The sequence below is a fragment of the Poecilia reticulata genome, linkage group LG8, assembly GCF_000633615.1.
Source record: "Poecilia reticulata strain Guanapo linkage group LG8, Guppy_female_1.0+MT, whole genome shotgun sequence".
Lineage (NCBI taxonomy): Eukaryota > Metazoa > Chordata > Actinopteri > Cyprinodontiformes > Poeciliidae > Poecilia > Poecilia reticulata.
In genome coordinates this window covers 22,728,989-22,750,346 of record NC_024338.1, presented here as the reverse complement: position 1 = coordinate 22,750,346, position 21,358 = coordinate 22,728,989, and the positions used below count along the sequence as shown (strand labels likewise).

General features: G+C 40.2%; 3 protein-coding genes across 4 annotated transcripts in view; 2 read left to right on the top strand and 1 right to left on the bottom strand.

Moving 5' to 3' along the window:
• Positions 1-4,670: 4,670 nt before the first annotated feature.
• aimp2 (aminoacyl tRNA synthetase complex interacting multifunctional protein 2) lies at positions 4,671-10,252 on the top strand. Of its 2 annotated transcripts, none has more exons than XM_008416838.2 (4): positions 4,671-4,813; positions 6,575-6,793; positions 7,027-7,261; positions 9,454-10,252. In XM_008416838.2, the coding sequence occupies exons 1-4, from the start codon at positions 4,799-4,801 to the stop codon at positions 9,840-9,842; spliced, it is 858 nt and encodes a 285-aa protein (XP_008415060.1). In that variant the 5' UTR covers positions 4,671-4,798; the 3' UTR covers positions 9,843-10,252. The 2 variants fall into 2 exon arrangements, with proteins under 2 accessions (XP_008415060.1, XP_008415059.1); XM_008416837.2 differs by having other exon boundaries at positions 4,671-4,924.
• A 1,802-nt stretch (positions 10,253-12,054) lies between these two features.
• Positions 12,055-14,852, bottom strand: LOC103469266 (uncharacterized). Its single transcript, XM_008416839.2, has 2 exons — positions 14,454-14,852; positions 12,055-14,184 (listed from the first exon to the last, which is right to left on the bottom strand). The coding sequence occupies exons 1-2, from the start codon at positions 14,643-14,645 to the stop codon at positions 12,472-12,474; spliced, it is 1,905 nt and encodes a 634-aa protein (XP_008415061.1). The 5' UTR covers positions 14,646-14,852; the 3' UTR covers positions 12,055-12,471.
• Positions 14,853-16,872: 2,020 nt separating this feature from the next.
• The window catches only part of LOC103469267 (voltage-dependent calcium channel gamma-4 subunit-like), a 20,259-nt gene continuing 15,773 nt past the window's right edge, over positions 16,873-21,358 (top strand). Inside the window, exon 1 of the mRNA XM_008416840.2 lies at positions 16,873-17,643. Within this exon, the coding sequence (XP_008415062.1) occupies positions 17,433-17,643 (211 nt within the window). The 5' untranslated portion in view covers positions 16,873-17,432. The remainder of the gene's footprint in view (positions 17,644-21,358) is intronic.

Below are 21,358 nucleotides of genomic sequence, written 5' to 3'. Positions count from 1 at the left end.
CAAATGCCTACCCTGCTGGTTTGTGTGGTACCTCAATAATTGATGACCTTGTTTCATTGTCACTAAAAACTCATATCAAGACAGGAGTGTCCAGCTCATCTTACGGAGTAAGTCTGCCTGAAACTTTAATCCATCCCATCTTCAGCTGATAACAAGCGCATGTGCTCACGCAAAACTTGGGAGGCCGAAACATGTGGAGGCTCACACACATTTTCTCTCATTCCCACTCTTTTGGAGCACCCAACTATCGGAGACGTTGCTGCTTGACATTGTGTATGCAAAGGATCGCTGTGAAAGATTTAACTGCCATCATAGGACATTTGAATGGGCTTTGCAAGCTTACCGTAAGAACTCTATTTATAATGCAGAGGGTGACAGCTCTGCCACCGCTCCTACACAAGCTGAGCCTCTATGATGTAAGTGTGTAGATTCCCTTCATTATTTATGGATGACAACCTACAAACATATCAGTGGCCATTCTTGACACACACAGGACATTCGTGGAAGGTGATTTCTTGAAAGGCATTGTTGTTCTTCGTAGAAGCAAGTGATCGGTTGTCTGATGTAATTCAAGGAGTCTCTGTTTCATAGACTGCTGCACGTTTGCAACATGAATCTTTAAGACACACCCTGCTTTAAGCCCTGTGCAGTTGTTACATGTGCTGACGCATCCTCAGACTCTGTAAGGGTTGTCATGAAGCAGGAGACCGGTACTTTGCAAAACTTTTCCAAATGAGAAGGCGCAAATAGGACAAGGTGGCAATCGTCTTCCAGGATAAAGTTGCTGTGCATTACTTACTGTATGAAGGCAATTTGTCTGGTTGGAGAGGTTTGCTCATGGTTTACTTGTGGATGCTGTAGTCATAAGTATTATTTTGCCCAAATCTTCCTATCATTAAAAACCGTCAGTATGTAAATATGGAGCTTAACTTAAAACAATTTGACATCATCTTTAAGAAGTGCAGACTGCAATGAGATTTTGTCATTTTATATACACTCAACACTCATGTTAATAAATGATTTTTATAGATTTGTCAGCTGCACATCAATGATATAAATCTTCAAAAACCCCACTTCACAAAGATGCTTTGTTGCACTGAGATGTGCATTGTGAAATCTATGCTAATACGCCGCCATGTGCAGGAATGAATGTTGCTGCTGAAATCTAGACTCACAAGACCAAGTAAGAGTTTAAAATTGGTGATCCTGTGCATATTCTAGCATTAGAGATGACATTCTGGATACTTTGGTTGTAACAAGTTGTTATCTGCTGCTTTTCTGTAATATCAAACATATTCTCAGTGGCGCAACTACGCATTATTCAGGTGGATGCAAAACATCCACCTGATACCATTTCTGGACTGTACTCTTCTTTTGTCATATTGACAATTTGGAAATCATCTCTGCAGCTAAAAATGTAACAAATATGACAACTTCTACTCAAAACTTTATGCCCCTATTCTCCGTTACTGAAAAGGTCTTCCCCTAAAAACAACACAGTTAACACAAACTTCTGAACATAGGTTTTATGGGCTATTTAACAAGTTTGTCTCTGTAGCCAAAGAACTTATGACTGTTTGCCAATTTATAAGTCGAATTTCTCATTAATCTTGTAAATTCTAAAATTCTAGATTTATGCCACTCATCCTTTTTGGAAATTAAATGTTATCTTTGGTTGTTAAATTCTGAACAGAATTAAAGCTGCACATTTATAAGGCACCACCTAATGGGATTCAGACCGATTGCCTTGTTTAGGGTGTTCTAAAAACCCAAGAATTTGTCTGCACCTCAGGCTTTCTTGGCGACAAGATCTATTCATTACCTATGAAAACTCCTCCTCTCACACCGTTGAATTGTGAATAATTTAGATTTAACAAGCTGTTGTAATATTAAATTTAATTGTGCACAATTTTGCTAGCCTCCTTTCTGGTCTTGGATGTTGAACATGAGCAAGATGGGGCATGAGTGTTTATCAGTAAATGTCTTTCTCTACTTAGGTGTAATGTTCTATTAATTATCACCAGTGGCGGGTAGTAACTAGTTACATTTATTCTACTAATTTTACTTGAGCAACTTTTTGAAAGAAAAAAATGCTAAGGAGTAGTTTGACCACACCATACCTTTCACTTTTGCTTCAGTAATATTATTTTAAAGTATCTCTACTTTTACTTGAGTAAGCCTTCCAGATACTCTACCCAACATGGATACCTGCAGTGAATGAAGAAAATGCATATTTTAGCAAAAAAATGCATGAGACACAGTTTATGCTGAAGTGAGACCTCTTGTTTGTATTCAAGCTGTGTTGTTCTAATGCTACTTTCTGTCTACTTACTTACCCTGTTAAGCTATTTGGAGATAATGAATATACAGCTACCACCATTGTCAATGGAAGTACTTTACCATAAGTATTAGTTTCACATGATTTTTTATTGAACAATTTGTTTGGAGAAGTGTTTCTCTCACATGAATATATTTTGTGAGTACGGTATATCATTTAGTCGTATTCATTTAGTTTAAAACAGAAGAGTTTGCATGTAACTTAATATTTAACTTAGACTGATTACATAATTTTTAAATTTCACGTTGGTTGTTACAGTATCTCAGTCTGGAAGCAGCTTTTTCATCACATACTTTTTACTCTGTAAAGTTATTACTTTGATAGCTACTTTTCACTTTCACTTGAATAAGATATGTTACGTTGAAGTAGCTCTACTCTCACTTGAGTAAAATTTTATACTTTTTTTGTGTGAAATCCTAATTAGTGTTTTGATCTAAAGGCTCACTATGTCTCATTATGTTTTAAGGACAAAAAAATCACCCACTGTTTTAAATATAATGTCAACTAATGCAAAATAAAGAAATGACAATATAATATCTGCATTTGGCGGAATTCAGCTCACCATTATGAAGAATGCACATATCAAAATCATTGTGTTTTGAAAAAAAGAGCAGTATCAATCATGGAGTAACATAAAAAAAAACTATGAATCCCACAGAAATATTAAACAATTTTTTGTTATTTGTTTTATGTTTGAAAGTAGCTGTATTTGCCAGTTATTTTGTAATCTCATGTACTGCTGGTGCGCGGAAATAATCTGAACGATTAAATGGCGCCCTCTTGTGTTTGGACAACCTAAGTCATGATTCAGTTAAACAGATTTTGAGTTCTTTGACTCCTCTACCCGTTTCCATTCACTGAATAAAGAACAATCAGAATGTAGCCAAATGATACACGTGGTTTTTAGCAAAGTWAGGTTTTTGTATACAGCCTTGTCATTATGTTGAGTCCTGCTGTTGCATTAGGACTGCAAGTAAATATGCAGTATACCATAAATTTTGCTAGTGGAACTAATGTGCACTATGGCTGTGTAATAATATCGATTTTGCGATATATATCGATATTTTCTTTCCTAGAAAAAATTCGATATTCATCCGCAAGTATCGTAACATCCAACTGTCACCTTGCTCACTCACTGCTTGCTTCGCCAGGAGAGTGATTAGGTCATCAGGCTTAGAGTGATTCCTTCAGATGTTAAGTGTCAAGGTTAAAAAGATATCAAACTATTCAAAGCAGGGTACTTGGTTCATTTTATTTACTTTACAAATGCATGTAAGCTACAGTTTGTACTGTTTCAATTAAAGAAACATGTTTTCTCACCACTTCTTTGATTCATTTTGTCTGTGTCCATGTCCAACCACAGCCAGGTATTGTGTAGTTGGTGCTTTTAATCATTTTTCAGTTAAATTAATTCAGTCCAACTCTATAACAGTCACAAAATGTCACCAAAATCACTCTATCCCTTTAAAATTTTTCAGAAAATCGCAAAAGTTTATTGAATTGTATCGTTTCCTGAATTTTGCAATATATATTGTATCGTGAGCAGAATATTGTGTATCACATCGTATTGTATTGTGAGATTATTGTATCACTACAGCCCTAATGTGCACTGTTCAAGAATATAGTTTGTATCTCCTTTATGTATTGGTTTCAAATGCTTTAAGTTGTAAAAAAAATTACCTTTGGAAATATTTCTTGATTTGTTATCGTGTTAATATGCTATTGATTTGTATGTTGTTATTGAATTAAAAAAAAATATGTACCAGAATTTACATAGTATTATAATTTGTCTGATTGCACCAGGTATTACAATCAGTTGCTCCTCACTTAAGCAGCCGTTTTACCAGAAACTACATTCAGTTTTTTTTCAAAGATTATTTTTTAATTGAAAATCTTTTGTACAGGTTCTCTTTCTTGAGGACGAGCATTTCCTATCTCTTATAGGTTCATCTCATTCATCTCAATGTTTATTTTTCTTCTGAAAATAACATGTAGACTCCTAAATGTGAATGACTCTGAGTAAAGATCCATCCAATCAAATTCTGACTTCATCAAACTACCAACATATAAAAAAGAAAAAAAAATAGATTGGGAAATATCCACATGAAAACACGAATTCTTTGTTTTTAGTATGTTTGGAGATTGCAAGAAGTACTTTAGAACTAAAACCAATGAAAAATAAATTGTATTACTTTTAAATTAAAATTGTATACTGTTACATAAAAACTCAAATTAAATTTACAAAATAATATAATAAATAATTTATATTTAATAAAGAATAAAACACATTTTTTATTTGTTAAAATTTTTTCCTGCCGGATGTGACGACACCGTGGCCTCTCTTTCCGGTGCAGGCGTGTTAGCAGCACTCGCTGCATGTCAACATCACACCACTTCCGAAGGTTTTTGTGTTTTGTGTTTTAAGTGTTTGTCCCTGGCACTGGTCCGAGGTGCTCCGCCATGTCCATGTACCAGGTAAAGCCCGTCTCTCCGGACATAAAGATTGATTTGCCCACCTGCATGTACAAGTTACCAAATATCCACACGAGGCAAGCGAACAGCTGCAGCTCGGACCATGCGCTTCAGGTAACCGCTTATTGGTTTAATTTCAGTCAGGATTTTTAGAGCTATCAAGCCTCAATTATAACATTGTGCCTTTCCCCCTTTGCTATGTATTGGTATACGTTCGTCCCAGGTTGTTTATTTTTAGCCAAGTTAGCTTCCTGTGCTTCCATGACTGTGGAAATGTCAAATCTGGCTGATGCAACCAGTGCTCTATATAGTCATGAGATTATTATATTATCAAAAGCTAAATGAATGACTTTACTGACTAAAGATTATACAAAAATCTATCTTTTTAGGTCAACTTCATGTGTGGTTTTTAGAAAATGAATGAAAATGAAAAAAGTCACCAACTAGATTTGACTTGGCCCATTAAGAAATAATCACTTTCTTCAAAAGGGATACTGAGCTGCTGATGAAAAATGCCTTCCTGTGTCAAAAAGATGAGATTTTTTTTTTTTTTTTTCTCCTCAATAATAAATCTCTCAATGGATGTTTGCTGTGATCATGGTTATGATCAGCGTTTAAATTGTTGAAATAGGATCAGAAAAGAAAACAACACTGCAATGTTTTATGGTGAACATAAGAATGCCAAAATGATACAGCTCTTTAGCTTCTAAGACATCACTTACAACTTTAACATTTTCTCACATTATTTAGCAATGTGAACTATGTAATATCTTTAATAAAATACATAAAAACATATTATCTAAATGAACGCCTTTAGTGACTAAAACCAACAGTCCATCATTAAAGACAAGCAGAAGGTATCATTTCTGATCTTTGTCACTGTATTTAATTTGCTGTTGGTTTAGTTGAACAGGTTTAGTCACAAGATGCATTTCTTAAGGTAGAACAGCTGACTTGCAGAATACTCTGACCGAACAAGTTTCTCTGTTTACAGTTTTTTTTTTCCTGACTTGATGGTGAAAGAATGTTCCAAGACTACAGTGTTGAACTTCGTAATATTCAAATCTTTTGGCATTGTTTTTCAAATTGTTTTTGAAACATTATGCTTGTTCTAATCAAAGCTTTATATAAATGTCAATCCTTTTTTTTTTTCTTAAGGAGAACACAACATTTTGTGATGTAACAGTGTGTTAAATAAAAATACTTTCATAGTTTAATTTTATTTTCACCGAAATGGCGGTCAAGCATCTCTTTTTCCTGAAGCTGTTGCCGCTGCTCTGATGGAAGAGATAGAGATAGAGATGGAGGCAAAGCTTCCTGTAAATACTGCTGTGTAGTCCCTGTTTATCAGCGTTGCTCTGCGGAGCAGTTTACCCAACTTACCGTCGTCAGCAAAACCTTCTCGGTGCTCCTTTGCAGTAATATCCAAGTGTTTCTTTTCTTTTCTGTCCAGCAAGTGGACAGAAAAGCTTCCCCTTAATTGCTATTTAATGATATTTCCTATAATGGGAACTCTAAAATGGAAATGTGTTATTTATTTATATACATATTCCAAAAAATTAGGCCCTTATGAAATCATAAAGTATCTAGACCAGGTAATTAGCAAGGCATGCAAAACTTCAGCAAAGTTTTTCTTATTATTATTTTGTTTAATAGTTATGTATTTAGGGATTTGTTGTTGTTGTTAGTCGTCATGTTAACGTATTGGTTAAATGCAGTCACTTCAGCTTTGCAAAGCCAAACTACGTCGTCCTGTCTTTCCAGAATGGCGACGTGGACCCGGCTGTCAGGGCTCTGGAGGCGCGTCAGGATGAGATCATGAGGAAGCTGTACGAGCTGAAAGCGGCGGTGGAAGGCCTCGCCAAGACTGTGACGACCCCAGATGCGGATCTGGACGTGACAGTCAGCAGCAGCCTCTCCTCACAGAGCTCCAGCTGCGACATCTTCAAAGCAACTAAAAACCTGGACGCGCTGCTGGGGAAGGTAGAGAAGTGATGCGTGTTATAGCATGTATGGCTAACTGGGCCATTAGGGCTTTTAGATTTTGGAGAAATTGTAAGACTCTACTAACCAGCTCCCCCAATCTGTATCGGAAGCAGTCTTGGTATGTTAGAGGATTTGGACAGATGGTTTCACATTTGTGGCTGCTGTAATGGTTTAACTGTAATAGAGAAATCGACTTATTACTCACGACACATTTTCCTTCGTCCGTTTAGGACCTGGGCACTCTCCGGGACATCGTCATAAATGCAAACCCTGCGCAGCCTCCCCTCACCCTGCTGGTTCTCCACAGCCTGTTGTGTCAGCACTATCGGGTTCTCTCCACTGTCCACGTCCACTCTTCGGTCAGCAGCGTGCCGCCACAGCTCCTGTCCTGCCTGGGTCCCAAACACGCAGACAGTTACGCTCGCCATATGTTCCAGCTGGGCTTCACCCTCATATGGAAGAATGGTAAGAGGGCACTGATGCAGGTTCATTATAGTTATGCTCGGCCAGTTTCAGACTACTAGATTTTGATTATATTTGGGTAGAGAGCAAGACTGCACAAGATGAATTGGATAACGATTTCTCAATGCTATGACAGGAATATCTGTCGAAATTAGCTTACGTTTTTTCTGAGCTTCCTCTAAAAGTAAAAAGCAGGTGCAGGAAGGGAACGCTGTGAAATTCTACCCAACCTGCAAAATATATTGTTGGCATGTCGAATTTGCATGCACAACATTTGCATGGTATTGCCATTTTGCACTTGCTGATATTACAGTAATGACTGCAGCATATTGTGCAGGTCTTGTAGAGATACACTGTTTAGAGATTTTGTGAAGCCAATTGAAGGCAACCAATTTATTTTTTATTTTTTTCCATTTTCTTCTTTGATGATCCTGCCCTATTATCACTCAAAATCTGTTTGTGCTAGTGTTAACGGACTGGAAAAAGCTTCCCTCAGACCAGCCAGCAATAAAGTTTAGTTCCTTATCGTCCTTGTTGACACTCACAAGCCCCTGGCTTATTATTTTTTTTGCCATCTAAGTTCTCTTGCACAAACGTGTTTTTTTTTTATGTGGTTACACCATCATCCGTGTAGCTCTTTGAGATTTAATCTGTTTTGTTTACATGTGTTTACGCTCCTGAGGCTGTAATATTATTGCACACAGGAAACAACTTTCTGGATCCACGCTTTACTCACTCTCCTCTATTCTTGCTTATGTTTGTTGGCTGTAGTATTATTTTCATTTCTTGCTTCTTATTAGCTGCTACTGCTCCTAACATCTCAAGTCAACAACCGGCTCCTTCATTAGATTTAGCATGCCAGATATTTGGTCAGAGACTTTAACTTGTCATATCACGTCCTTTGATTATTATTAACTATTATTAGTTTGTTTTGTTTTTTCAATGTGAAGAGTCTTTACAGTCCCCTGCAAAAGTATTAATACCCTTTGAACTTCACGTTTTGTCACAACCACAAATTTCAGTGTATTTTACTGTTTTGTGTGGAAGCAGGGATAAAGTTGTGAATATTTTTCCCTGTTGCCAGTTTACCTGTTGTGATGGAAAATGGATTTTGGACCTCATCTCATGAAACTAAGTTGGCAGTAAAATATGGAGTTGAAATCTCAGGGCAGAAAATGTCTTAAGTAAAAGTAAAATAAATAAATAAAAACTGTGCATATGATTTTAAATTCTGCATTAATGCATAATAGTGTTCCGAAATCTGTCTATTAAGCCTGTGTGGTTCATCTCCGCTGAACCACACAGGCTTAATACACATTTGTGCTGTTTAATTTGGATGTAATTTCATGTGAAAGCATGTGGGCAGATTGCTGCTCAGCTTGTCTGATGTTATAAAACTTAATTACCGTACTATTTACCAGGTCAAACGATAAGACGTGAGCTTTCAAGTAGGTGTTCTGCTGCTTTGTGGAATGATTAAGACGTGGAACTTTATTTGGTCGATGGCTGTAAATATCAGGAACAAATGAATGAGGAAAACAGCAGAATATTTTATGCTGTTTCTTACCTGTAAGTGTTGACGTTATGCTGTCATCAAAAGTTAAAAAAGGGAATTTGTTTTGTGAGATTTGTTACTCAGATGCATTTTAAATGTGGTATTCTGGTGACTGGAATGATTGTGGTTAATAAGTCCAATTTCATTTTCTCCGTTAAATTATGAAATAAGACTAGGAGGAGGCGTGTTGCCTTCAATTGTCCAGCAGACACTCATTCTCCATAAGAAGGGTTAAGAAACCGTGGATCCTTATTAAAGAAGCTGGATATTCATAAGGTTTGTTGAGGCATATTACCAGAAAGTTGAATGGAAGGAAAAAGTGTGGTCACGAAAAGGCAACATCTTGAGCAACCTGAGATTGCCTTCATGCCGTCCGGCATTTAAGTTGTTCATGCGATATGTGAACGTACATTTCAACCAGAAAACACTTTATTTGATTTTCAAATTTTATTTGAAGCTGAATTTTAGTTAGTTACCTCTCATCAAAATTAATAGACACTTGTAATTTATCATTCTGTTTTGAATGTACATGAACATCTCTTTTTTTTCAGTTAAATTAATAATCTTCTCGGTGATGATTGGATTTATTGAAAAGTGCCTGTCCTGTGTGTTTCTTATTTTCCCCCTTGCTTGTTCGCAGTTCCCAAACTGGAAATGAAGTTCAGCGTCCGCAACATGTGTCCCATTGAGGGCGAGGCCAACGTAGCGCGCTTCCTCTTCAAGCTACTCGCTCCCTACCCCAGCGACCCCGCTGTGGCCACGCTGGTGGACAGCTGGGTGGACACGGCCTTCTACCAGCTGGCAGACGGCAGCGCCAAGGAGCGGGCCGCTGTCCTGAGGGCCCTCGGCTCCGCTCTGGGTCGTGGCCCCTGGCTCTGTGGGACGGAGTTCTCCCTGGCCGATATCGCCTGCTACTGCTGTTTGTCGCAGAACGGCTCAATGTCCGCCACCGCCGCTAACGTTCAACGTTGGATCAAGTCCTGCGAGAACCTGGGCCACTTTGGTCCTGCAAAGCTCCTCCTAAAGTGACCAGGGCTTTTCTTGGACCACATGCAACATGACAGAGGGGTATTAGAATAAAAAAATGATCTCAGCTATGTCTTGAACTCCTTCTAATTCTTCCCCACCCTATTCTAGTGTACTGACAGACTCAGTGGGTAAAGTCGTGTTAAAGTATTTATTTCTGCCATGCTGCTTTTATTAAACGGGGGGGAAGCATGAGAGGATTACATAGACAAGCACTTGGTAAATTAAGTTTAAGTACTGAGGGAGGTAATAAACACACTGACTACGCACCTCCTCCAACTTTGTGCCTAACATGATCCTGTTCTAAACGTGTGCTAATGTTTGGGGTGTGACTAGGTCTTTTCACAAGTAATACTTTATACTATTTGTTTTCTTAAAACATTAAAAGACTTGCATTTGGATCAAACGTTAAACTTGGCTTTGCTTTGTCTTTTTGTTCCCTTTATTTAACTTATTTAGAAAACAACATGGTCATTTCTGTAGTTCACATCTTTGCCCAAAAGGAGCAGAAATATAGGCTGACTTAAGTATACTTCCAAATATACTTAGTCACTTAATACCTTTATGTGCTTCATGATAATATGCTGCTGAATGGTGACCAAGGAATGTAATGAAAGGCAAGAAAATACTGAGCAATGTTTGTTCCACCAAACCTTAGGATTCTCTAACAGTTGCAGGGGAATCTCAATAAATTAATGTCTCAAAGTTATTTTATTTCAGTAATTCAATAATGTGAAACTCCTATATTTAGTGCTATACTGAATGTGCACGCAATACTTAACTGGGACACTTTGCAAAAATCAACCTGTGACTCTGCTGAAGTGTTGAAAGTACAGGTTGACTTAATGTGTCCTTTGGCTTGGCACATATATTTATTTTGGCCTTACAATGTTGAATCTGGTATCTTGATAAACTACTGATTCTAAATGGGGTTTACATCAGATCCGTTTGTTGGTCAATCAAACACATACCATGATCATTAAACCAGATACTGTATTTATTGGCAGTGTAGGCGGACGCTAGCTGCTGGAAAATAAAACCAGTATCTACCTGTGGTATGTGGATTTCCACATTAAATGTAAAATGCTTGTTAATCTAGAAATTTGGACCACAGGGCCACATTCCCATCCTTTTTCCTCTTTAGACCCGGTTCTTCTGTCCAGTCTTTGGTTTGGGAGTAGCCTGGCAAATTATATTTTGTATGCCAAAATGGTAGCTAAAACAAATATTCATATTGAAACAGCACAAAGGTACAGATTGACAGACATCTAGCTTAAAAAAACCAAACATTTTTAAACTTATCACTAGCTTGTACTGTGACAGTTTTGGATTTTCTGCATAACTCCTGTTACTTATTCAGTTCTCATAATCTGATGTGTGCAGTAAAATCCTGCCTCTCTGTCTGATGTGGAGTTTCTCAACAGTCCATGCCTGTCTCTCTATAGTCCTCTGTGGCTGCTATAGGCAAACTTGCAGGGACTTCTCTTGAATTTTCATACCTTAACATTCATACATGCAATAACACTGAAAGACAACCTAATCTTATGATTTCTCATTCTCTCTGTGGATGGTTTTGGATCCTCCCCAGAGTTTTGTTTATGACAGCTTCGGTCCGTGCAGAGCTTGCGCAGAAATGTGTTTGTATTCTCTGACAGGCTCCTGTTGGTCTCCAGGCAGCTGTCTGACAAGACGAAAGGTCTTAGCTGACATCTGGGCACATGGCATGGAATACGCTTGAGACGCTGCAGCACTGGAGTTTAGCTATTTGTGAATATCTTGCTTATAAATACAGGCATCTATGAACACCAATCAGTGTACGCTGATGAAGCCAAAGCTGCACACAAACACAGTTCTTTGCAGAAACTTTCACCATGAATATGAATGTCAGGTTAAATTGAAGGGTTTTTTCAACTTTTGACTTCAATGTATCATTAACTTGCCTCTCGACTGCAGTCTTTGGTCATCTACAAGTGTTTAGGTCAATTCTGGCTGAATAATTGATCAGTATTGGCTGAATTAGTAGAGTTAATTTAAAATGGCTAATTTCTTGGTGGAAATCTTAATCCAACCTTGTGTATGTATCTATGTATATATATTTATATATATATAGAGAGAGAGTGAAAACTGTGAAACTGACAAACTGTAAATTAGCAGGCTTCGTTGCTAATTGTCTTCTTGTTAGTTCAAATGGGACAAAAAAAAGCAGACACATACGAACGTTTTGTTTGCCTTTTTATATACGATATAAAACACACAGAACAAGATGCATTCGTACTTAACAGCTGTAGAAAAAATAGCCCAACCAAAAGACAAAATCCTTTCAGTTTAGCTTCTTGGGCTTTTCTAAAATCATAAAAACAGCACAATACGAAGATGCTTTTTGTCAGCTCATTCTTTCTGAATGTCAGTGGTAATGATTGTCAATCAGATATTTTCTTTTCATTAGGCCATTATGGAGGAGCAGAAGGATGCTTCACTAATAAAAAACAGAAAGAGGAGGAAAATGCAAAAAACACATTAAGGCTAAAGAGCCTGAAATGAGACAATTTGTTATTTTCAGTCATGATTTAGCACATTATGGTTTGATTCCACACAAGTTGAAAGGTTAGGACAAAAAAACAAACAAAAAAAGTCATTCTGTTAACAAAGGACACACGCTGCTGTTGTATCTTAAAAGCTGAATACGTTCGAAGTAGTCGTCTGTTAGAAAGTTTCTCTGTGAGGTCATGAGGTTGCCCTTCTGGCTGAAGAGGCGCTGGACGGGGGCCGTCGAAGGCAGGGTGGTGTTGTATTTGAGAAAAAGCTGCTTCACTCTGGGGAAATCCTGCAGACACTCGAGGCTCTTCCCCGTTCCCTCGACGTACTTGCGGATCTCCTCCGTCACCCCTCGCTGCTGGTTCTGAGTGGAGGTCTTCGCCGACCCGTAGCTGAAGAAGTCGTCCTCGGATTTTATCGTGGACAGGTTGCGGCTGGTGTTGGCCTCGGGCACGTCGCTGGGCTCCATCTGGGAAGCCTCGGTGGCCAGCAGGGAGCACATCTCCTCCCTCTCGGAGGCCGCCATCCACCACAGGCGGAATTGCGGGGTCGTTGCCGTGGCGATCTTTGCCTCGTTGTTGGAGAAAAACTCCTGGAATCGAACGTCGATCGCCACGGCAATGCTGTTGATGACGTCGCCAAAGTAGCTGGCTGCGTCCTTCTGCTCGTTTAGCTTGTTCTTCAAGCTCAGGATGGTTGGGATGACGAGACCGAGGTAGCACTTCTGCTCCGCTTGGAAGAGTTCGAGTGCAAATGCGAGAGGGTGGAACACAGTCACGTATTCCTTGAGGAAGGCCATTTCCTCCGGCTGCAGGCGGGTGACCTCCAGACGGGCACAGAGCTCCGTCAGCTCCCGCTCACTCAGAGAGATGATCTTCTGCACGGCACAGTACTCCACGTTCCAGCGGATAACGGCTGGGACGACCAGCGGCATCTTTCTAATCTCCTCTGCCACTTCCATTCCGATCTGGAGATGGTGGCACTTGTTCCATATGGAGAACACCTTGGTCATGGAGCTGTAGTGAAGCTGACACATGGGCCCCTCCGAGATGGCCTGCCAAAAGTCCTCAGCGATGATCTGCTCCAGGGCGTGAGACGCGCATCGCTGCACCGGGGGCAGGAACAAGAGCATGTCCTGCTCTCGCTCGCCCTCCAGTATGGTTCTCACATTCTCGAAGAACCCAAAGTCGTCATCCCTTTCCTGACTGTCCGCCACGAACTCTCTGAAGACACTGGCAAAAGGGCTGGCGTTGTCGGTGACCGTGGTCTGGACCTTATTTTCAATGTTGTACGCCACATGGGTGTCGTGTATCCGCCCAGCAATCGAGTCGTATGAGATCGTGTCCTGCAGCCGCGGGAACCCCAGAGCGGCAGACTTTCTCTCCAGTGACTCCGGATCGATCCAGTGGCACGTAATGCCAAAGAAGCTCCTGTCGTTGGCCGTCCAGATGTCTGCTGTGGTGCAGATGTATTGGATGCTGCTGAGCTTGACCAGCAGCTCCTCTCGCATTCTGGTGAGGCCTTGGTCCACTTTGGTAAACAGGGTCACCCTGTCCATGACCTTTAGCCCCTCCGTCAAACCTGTGATCAGCCTCTGGAAACCAGGCTGCTCCAGCACGTAGAAAGACTGACAATCCTCAACAATGAAGCTGAAGATGAGATCATCGATCTTGGACTGGGTCAGGCATTTCGAGATGATCTCTGCTTTGAGTTTTTTCAGCTGGCAGTGTCTGCTTTCCTCACCGTTGTACTCCTCCTTCTTTCTCCCTCTCTTTGCATCAGGCCTGGCTTCACAGCCCAGATGTGTTCTCTGAAAAAAAAACACACAAAAAAAACAAAGACGCGTTTCAGGGCGGATGTAATACAACTTCATGCAACTTTAGAAACTTGTGCAATACAAAAAAAAACGACAAAACTATCGAACAAGCAGCTCATTCTTTTCTTGGAGGAGTCTGCAGCGCCATGATTGGACCATGTGTAACGTTATTCATTAGCTGTTCATTCATTTACTCGGTTTTCAAACCTGAACGCAAACTGAGCTGGAGATCTTCACATTCACGCTGCGTTTCTCTAACTTACGTCTAAATGCTTCTTTAGGTTTGACGTGGAGGTTTTCGACGTGGACAGCAGATTGACCCTCGGCAGGCACAGATTACATTGGACGATGATATTTTTCCCCTGATCAGCCTTGTACGTGAAATGGTGGCGATAACGCCAAGTGTTAATGGCCGATTTAGTCTCCCCGCAGACATCACCCTGCTCCACATCCATTTCAGACGCAATGTCTGCCGCTAAAGACGAGCTAAAACACACAAAAAGTATCGTAATCCGATTTAGTAATCTTGATTACACGTAAAGTAACGCTGGCTGTGAAGAAATCCTCGTGAAGAAAGGGGCAGGCCTTTGTTTCCATGTTGCTCAGCAAGTGGTGAAGGAGAGGACGCCTACGTCATCTTCCTGTTCGCGAGCGCTTCAGCACAATGCTGAAGTGGGTTCAATGCGCATGCGCCTCAAAGAAACGGACCCGTAGTTGTGACGTCATAGTCAATATCTGTTATTTTGAGGTGCACCTTTTTTCTCCCCCCCCATTTTCTTTTGGAGCTACCTGGTGCCACCATTAGGTGGTGGAAGGTAAAATAATACAGCGTTTGAACAAACAATACATAATCTATAATAAATAGATGTTTGAGGTAAGTTCGGTAATTGGAGAATTTTTTTTTAATTTGTTTTAAATTTTGTTCTAAAAACACATGTCATGTTTGTAACTACATATTGTGCAACATTTGAAACTAAATCCTATGTGTTCTTATCTTAGTTAGTCTAACTTTAGTTAACTTCATGCAGTGTGTTTCTGCTTAAACTTTTGGGGTACTATATGCAAAAATGCAATTCAGTGTCTGAAAATCTGAATTTTAAGATCAATAAAAAATTGATTTTAAAGAAAAATATCTTCTGAATAATCTGCTCATTTCCAGTGCCTGGTTGGTCCTTCTTTTACTTCAATTGTTTCATCAATATGGTGAGATGTGGAATATCTGCCTGTGTCACTGCTGAGATGTAACAATGTTGCTTTGACTGCTGCATTTAGCTCATTTGTATTGTTGAGTCTGGTGTCTTCTTCCTTTTAACAATACCTCATAGTCAGGCCACTTTGCTGGCCAACCAAGTGGAGTAAAACCATGGCCACAGAAGCTGCTCTCAGATATTTAGGCAGATGTGTACTTTGCATATCAAAGTACACATGGTGGAGGACCAACACCAGAACACGACATGGAACACAAATCATCACTGACTGTAAAAACTTCACGCTGGACTTCAAGCAGTGTGGATTCTGTGCTTCTTCACTCTTCATCTGAACTCTGTGACACCGATTTCCAAATGTAATACAAACTTTAATCACATCTGAAATAAGAAATTTGATCTACTGAGCATGCAGTTCAGTTTCTTCTCTCCTCCTCCCAGGTAAGACAATTGTGACGTTGTCCCAGAATCAGCATTCGTCTGTGAGTCAGTCCACTCCTTGTGAAGATTCTTCAAACCACTGAATAGATTTTGCTTGACATGTGTTAAGTCAGCAGTCTTTCCCATGACTTTGTTGCACTGAGAGACCATAGAGGCTCAGGAAATCTTGGCAGGTGTTTTAAGTTAAGTAGCTGATACGATGTGACACCATTAGTATATTCAACTTTATGACAATATTCTAATCGTCAGAGACACTGAATTCTTTGTCTTCATCATCTCTAAAGTGGGATAATCTACAGATGTAAAGGCTTGAAATATTTGTGACTATTTTGTCAACACTATATTTGTATAGTGTTGACAAAATATTGTCAACACTATACCGACCAGTCTGTACCCACTACATGGTGAAACATGGTGGAGGCAGCATCATGCTGTGGATATTTTCTTCAGCATTGATAGTGTTGTTGATCAACAGGAAAACCCTCCAGATAATCTGTTAGAAGCTGCAAAATATAGAAATTCTTAGACCAGTAACTGAGTGGTTCAGATTAAAGTATTTGCATGTGCAGGAATGACCCAGTCTAGATGTAAATCAACATCTAAAGATCCATCCAATCTGACTCAGGTAGAGGTAATAGGAAGAGAAGAATGGGAAACAATATCAGTTTCTAGATGTGCATTTTCTCTAGATTAGAAAGAAAACAGGAATCAGTTTGTGATTTAAATCCCACGATACAATAGATTGGAGGTTTCTGATTCTAATTTGACAAAATGTCGAGAGGTTTATTGTGTATGAATACTGACGGAATATTTGTAGCCTTCAACTTTTCCTTCCCGAATGAACCCGGTGAACCCTGATGATTCCTGTTCAGTACAGGAACACCGGCTGAACATCTAATTGGTTTGAACAATCTGTTCGGTTGTTGGGCTGTTGCGCACCACGGGGATCGTTGTGTCACAGGATGTCATTCTCTCCTCCCCTGTGACAGCGGTAACTCCGAGTTTGGTAATATTCATGACATGTGAGTTCATTGTGGAGCGTGGAGACGTCTCACATGCCGCTGGCTTTGTTTGGATATTTACATTTCCTCATAGAATCTGCAACATTTTTAATTGGGCACAGGCTGTGACAGCAAATTTATATGAGATATTCTCATGTTACTCATTTAAACGCTCGTCTCCTTCATTGGTTAGATTTGATGAGGGTGGGGTCTCGCTAAAGAGTCTTTTGACGTCGCGCTCGTTCAGATGGGTTTTTAACAGAGACGCAGTCTGTGTTGGAGCAGGAAAAAAAAAAGTGCTCTAACACCATGAATGAGGAGAAGAAAACAATCTAATCAAATGCTGATGAGGTTGGAAGTGTTTTGATGTTGCTGTCAATCTCTCCTCTGTGCTTCAAATGGGGCTTCACTAGTGGACACCACCAGTGTCCTTTCCGCAAGCTGAACGCCAGCTGAGCATTACGAACAGTGGCTTCATCAGTCTGTGGTCTCTTTCACTTTTCAACACAAGTATGACCAGAAGACCCTCGCCCTGACGCGCCCCGGTGCGTGCATGCTGCTGGACCAGGGTGTGTGCGGACTAGTATGAAGCGCCATGGGTTTGTGCGACCGCGGGATTCAAACGCTCCTGGCCACGGCAGGGGCTTTCGCCGCCTTCAGCCTGATGACCATCGCTATTGGCACGGACTACTGGCTCTATTCACGGGCATACATCTGTAATGGCACCAACGCCACCACAGACGAGATCAAAACTAAGAAAGGCGATCTCACCCACTCAGGACTGTGGAGAATCTGTTGTATTGAAGGTAAGCTCCCCTCAAACTTTAATACATCTGCACTTTTTCTCCAATCAACAGGATTTTTTTTCTGTCATATAAGAAATAGTTTTCGTTTCAGGGTTGCTTTTTTTTCTTTCCCGGTGCGCACAAAGGACGCGCTCCTTTTACGCACGTCAAATGGCTCTGATAACTCCACAGCTGAACAACCTTATAACTGGGAAAAAAACCCAAAAAACTTTTGAGGGATTTATACAAGATGTCAGAGATGCAGAGGGGGAAGATTGGGCATTTTAAGCTCAACAAGACTGAGTGTAAACCTGTGCGCCAACTGTTACACCGCATAAATCCCACACATAAATCCTTGCGAAAGAATGCCGTGCCAAGCCGGCGCGTCTGAGTCCATTCACTTTCGCTGCCAGGAAATGTGCGCGCTATTAGTCTACTTTCATTCATGTCTTTATTGTATTCAATGCTGCGTTGCTTGGCAACATCTATGAAATCTCTATGGAAACATGCCCGGTGACTTAAAAATAGATGACTCTGAGTTCACGTCATGTCCGAGCAAAAAGAGCAAAAACTAATAGATTTATTTAAAAAAAATAAAAAATAAAATAAAAAATTGAGATGGAACATCCGATAAACACTTAATTCTCTTAGGTTTTCGCTTCCCTTTTCTGGGGGAAATATAACGGATTGGTGTTCCGGAGGTGCGCTGGCAGTGACGTCTTTCTCCAGAGGCAGACAGACGCTCATTGACCAATCTTTCTTCCAACCACCCCTTGACTTCTTGCCTCAGCCATCAATGAGAGAATCGCTTTGACTGGATGGATTTGTTCGCGACACAGACGTCTGTCATGAGGCAGAAATTCGTAGAAATTGTATTAAGTAAACAGGCAGGAAAAAAGCGGGATTTTTTTTTTTACTCCGTTTTCGATTCTTATGACTACTCCCTTAAAATGAAGGTATATGAACTTCATATAATTTTTGTTATAAATGTTATATTTTGAAGGAAGTTGTTAGTTTAAATATTGCTTTTTCAAGGCAGCTGCATTTCACAACAAAATACTGCTTGCTCATAAACGCAGGCTAGATCAGTGAAGTATGCACAGGAGGTGGAGTCAGTCCTAAACACAACATATGCTCCAGACAAAGGCGCACCATTCGGCAGTAACATTTAAATACATCCATTCTTTATAGAATATTTGTAATTGTGAATTTTTCTTTCTTTTCTTTTGCATTTTGCTGACATTAGATAAGCAGTATTGGCGGATGTGGTTGCATTGCAGTATCATAGGTAGGATTGCTGTACAAATAAAGGGAAAACGAGATTTCCTCCTCGTTGCATAGTTTATTGAACTAATGGCATGACATATTGGAATCCTTTAGGAAACATGCAGGACAATCAGGATGAATATAAAGAGATTAAGGAAGGACAGAAAGAAAGAAAACAAACGAGGGAAAGAGACATAACAATACTTACATTTCATAATCTAATTTAAAAAACTAATGATGATGATGATATGAGATATACATTATAACAAACAAGATCGAAATAACTAAATGCATTTACTGTACCAACAGCCCCACAAGAAATGATGTGTCTGCATCTGTTTGCATGTAAGCTTGCACATAAATTTGGATAAAAGTTGTCTGTAATTAAACTGTGGGTAGAGTCAATTGGTGTTGGGAATGGAAGCACATATGTAAAACCAAAACATGGTCTTGGATGCAAACAAAACCCACAGCAATGAGGGGCAGGTCCTGACCCAACAGACAGCACAGACCACAGAAATGGGTCAAGACTGACCAGATCCCAAAAAGGTTAATGTTACCCTCCCTACACACCCAGAACTTCCACACAAGGAAATCATCTAACCAAACACAGATCCTTGTTTCTAATAAGGCCATAGCATCACAACCAGGGCAGCAACCACCTGGTAACACCCATATGTACCCCCTAGATTTCCACAGAGTACGATATGAAATTCACTCACCATCTGTGAACAAGACCTAGGTGGTCTCAAACCACTTTGCTTGACAGAATCAAGTTAAGTGACACCCAGAGCAATCTCCTTGCTGCCCAGTCCAAGAGAGTTAAAGGGATTCCTCAACAACACAGAGACATCGTCAAATGAACGACCATATCCATCCTGCCCGTAATCGTGGGCCAGATGAATAAAGCAACCAAGCTAGATGGTTGTAATTTTGTTGTAAAGAACTGTCTGAATGACTAATCCAATCGAGATGGGGGCGGGTGTATTCCAGGTCCATTTGCCCTGGATACACTCAGGAGCTCGGATACACCAAGCTCCTGAGGACGCCCCCCCCCCGCACTGGGTAATTAAAACTGAGGAGCAGGGCAGGGCCATAAAATATGGAATATGCTATCAATCAAAGTAATATGATATGTTTTGGTATTTGCTCCAAGTAGTGTATTTTTATTTAGTACTGAATACTATTGTGCTGCCAGTGGAAAGTCTCTTAGTGTTGGAGCAGTGGCTTTTTTTCCCTTCGTTATTTCCAAGTTTCACTTTTCCCCCTGTTTCATCCCAGCCCACACACAGAGAGAGAGACACACACAGTCATTGTCAAGACATGAAACTCTGCCGGGCCTGTCCTGTAGCGAAGGTGGACGGATGCGACGAACATCCTGGTGTATTGTGATAAGATAGTTTCGCTTCTGTGTCTTTTGCCAAAAACTACGAGCTGCTGCAAAGTGGCTCAGTTGTCATGGAGACTCATAAGTGTAGAGGAAAAGACAAGCGATGAAGACTCCGCCACCACCGCTACGACCACCACCACCACCACCAAACACAACTCTGCAGTCATAATGACAAACACAGTTATTGAGGGTTTCACAGCTACCGGGTGAAACATTGGCCTGTTTTACAGAACACTCTAAGACATCAACACGTCTCTCGGTGACAACGCATTGTTAGAAGACACGCAGCAGCTGTTCAGCACCACTCAGCCTTTATTCCTTTCCAATAAACAAATAGCTGCGCTTACAGGGCACCATGCTCACATACCTCGCTTCTTTTTCAAATTAAATCAGAAAAACAGGGTTTCTCGAGTATGAGGTCAGCACTCCATTCAAATGCAGTTCACAGATTTAATACTGTGAGGCTGGCACCCAGAAACTTCACCCAGTGTAAAAATATGAATGAACCAATTTGACTATCTAATTAGCTGCATCGTATTTAAAACAAATGCCTCAGCTGGCGGTGGATTGCTATGAGCCATGAAGCAGCTGTTTTTCTCGGGGGTCTTTTGGTGGATATGTGAGTCTTTTAGAGAAGGCGCTCAGTTATATTGGACGGTGTCGGTGTCGGTGGCAGGAGGAGGTTGAAGGTCACTTTGCTGTTTCACTATGTTCCACGTATCTGTAATTAAAGTGTAGCTATCAAAAAGCAATGTGTGTGTGTGTGTGTGTGTGTGTGTCTAATTAGCCAGCAGGCGTTAACTTCCACCTTGGTCTCTTCATCCTCACATCCTCTGATGTGCTTCTTCTTTCTTCATCTCCACAAAGGTTCAACTTCTACATTCTAATAATCATTTCCTGCTTCGTCACTTTCTTTTGTGTTTCCAGCTTTCTGAAGCCACTGGAGCTAGAAGAGAAAATGAAAATGCTTTTCAAAATTTGTCTTTCAAATAAATGTTAAGCAAACTTTTAATTATTAGGCCTTTCAACATGCAAAGTGAGACTTTGGTACATTTTTATGTTATTACTTAACATAAATAT

Bases quoted from the DNA above. Each gene is read 5' to 3' on its own strand.
- aimp2 (XM_008416837.2), top strand. From the start codon at position 4,799: ATGTCCATGTACCAGGTAAAGCCCGTCTCTCCGGACATAAAGATTGAT. The intron at 4,925-6,574 runs GTAACCGCTTAT...CTGTCTTTCCAG, and splicing joins GCTCGGACCATGCGCTTCAG to AATGGCGACGTGGACCCGGC. The intron at 7,262-9,453 runs GTAAGAGGGCAC...GCTTGTTCGCAG, and splicing joins CACCCTCATATGGAAGAATG to TTCCCAAACTGGAAATGAAG.
- LOC103469266 (XM_008416839.2), bottom strand. From the start codon at position 14,645: ATGGATGTGGAGCAGGGTGATGTCTGCGGGGAGACTAAATCGGCCATT. The intron at 14,185-14,453 runs GTAAGTTAGAGA...TTTTTTTTTCAG, and splicing joins ACCTAAAGAAGCATTTAGAC to AGAACACATCTGGGCTGTGA.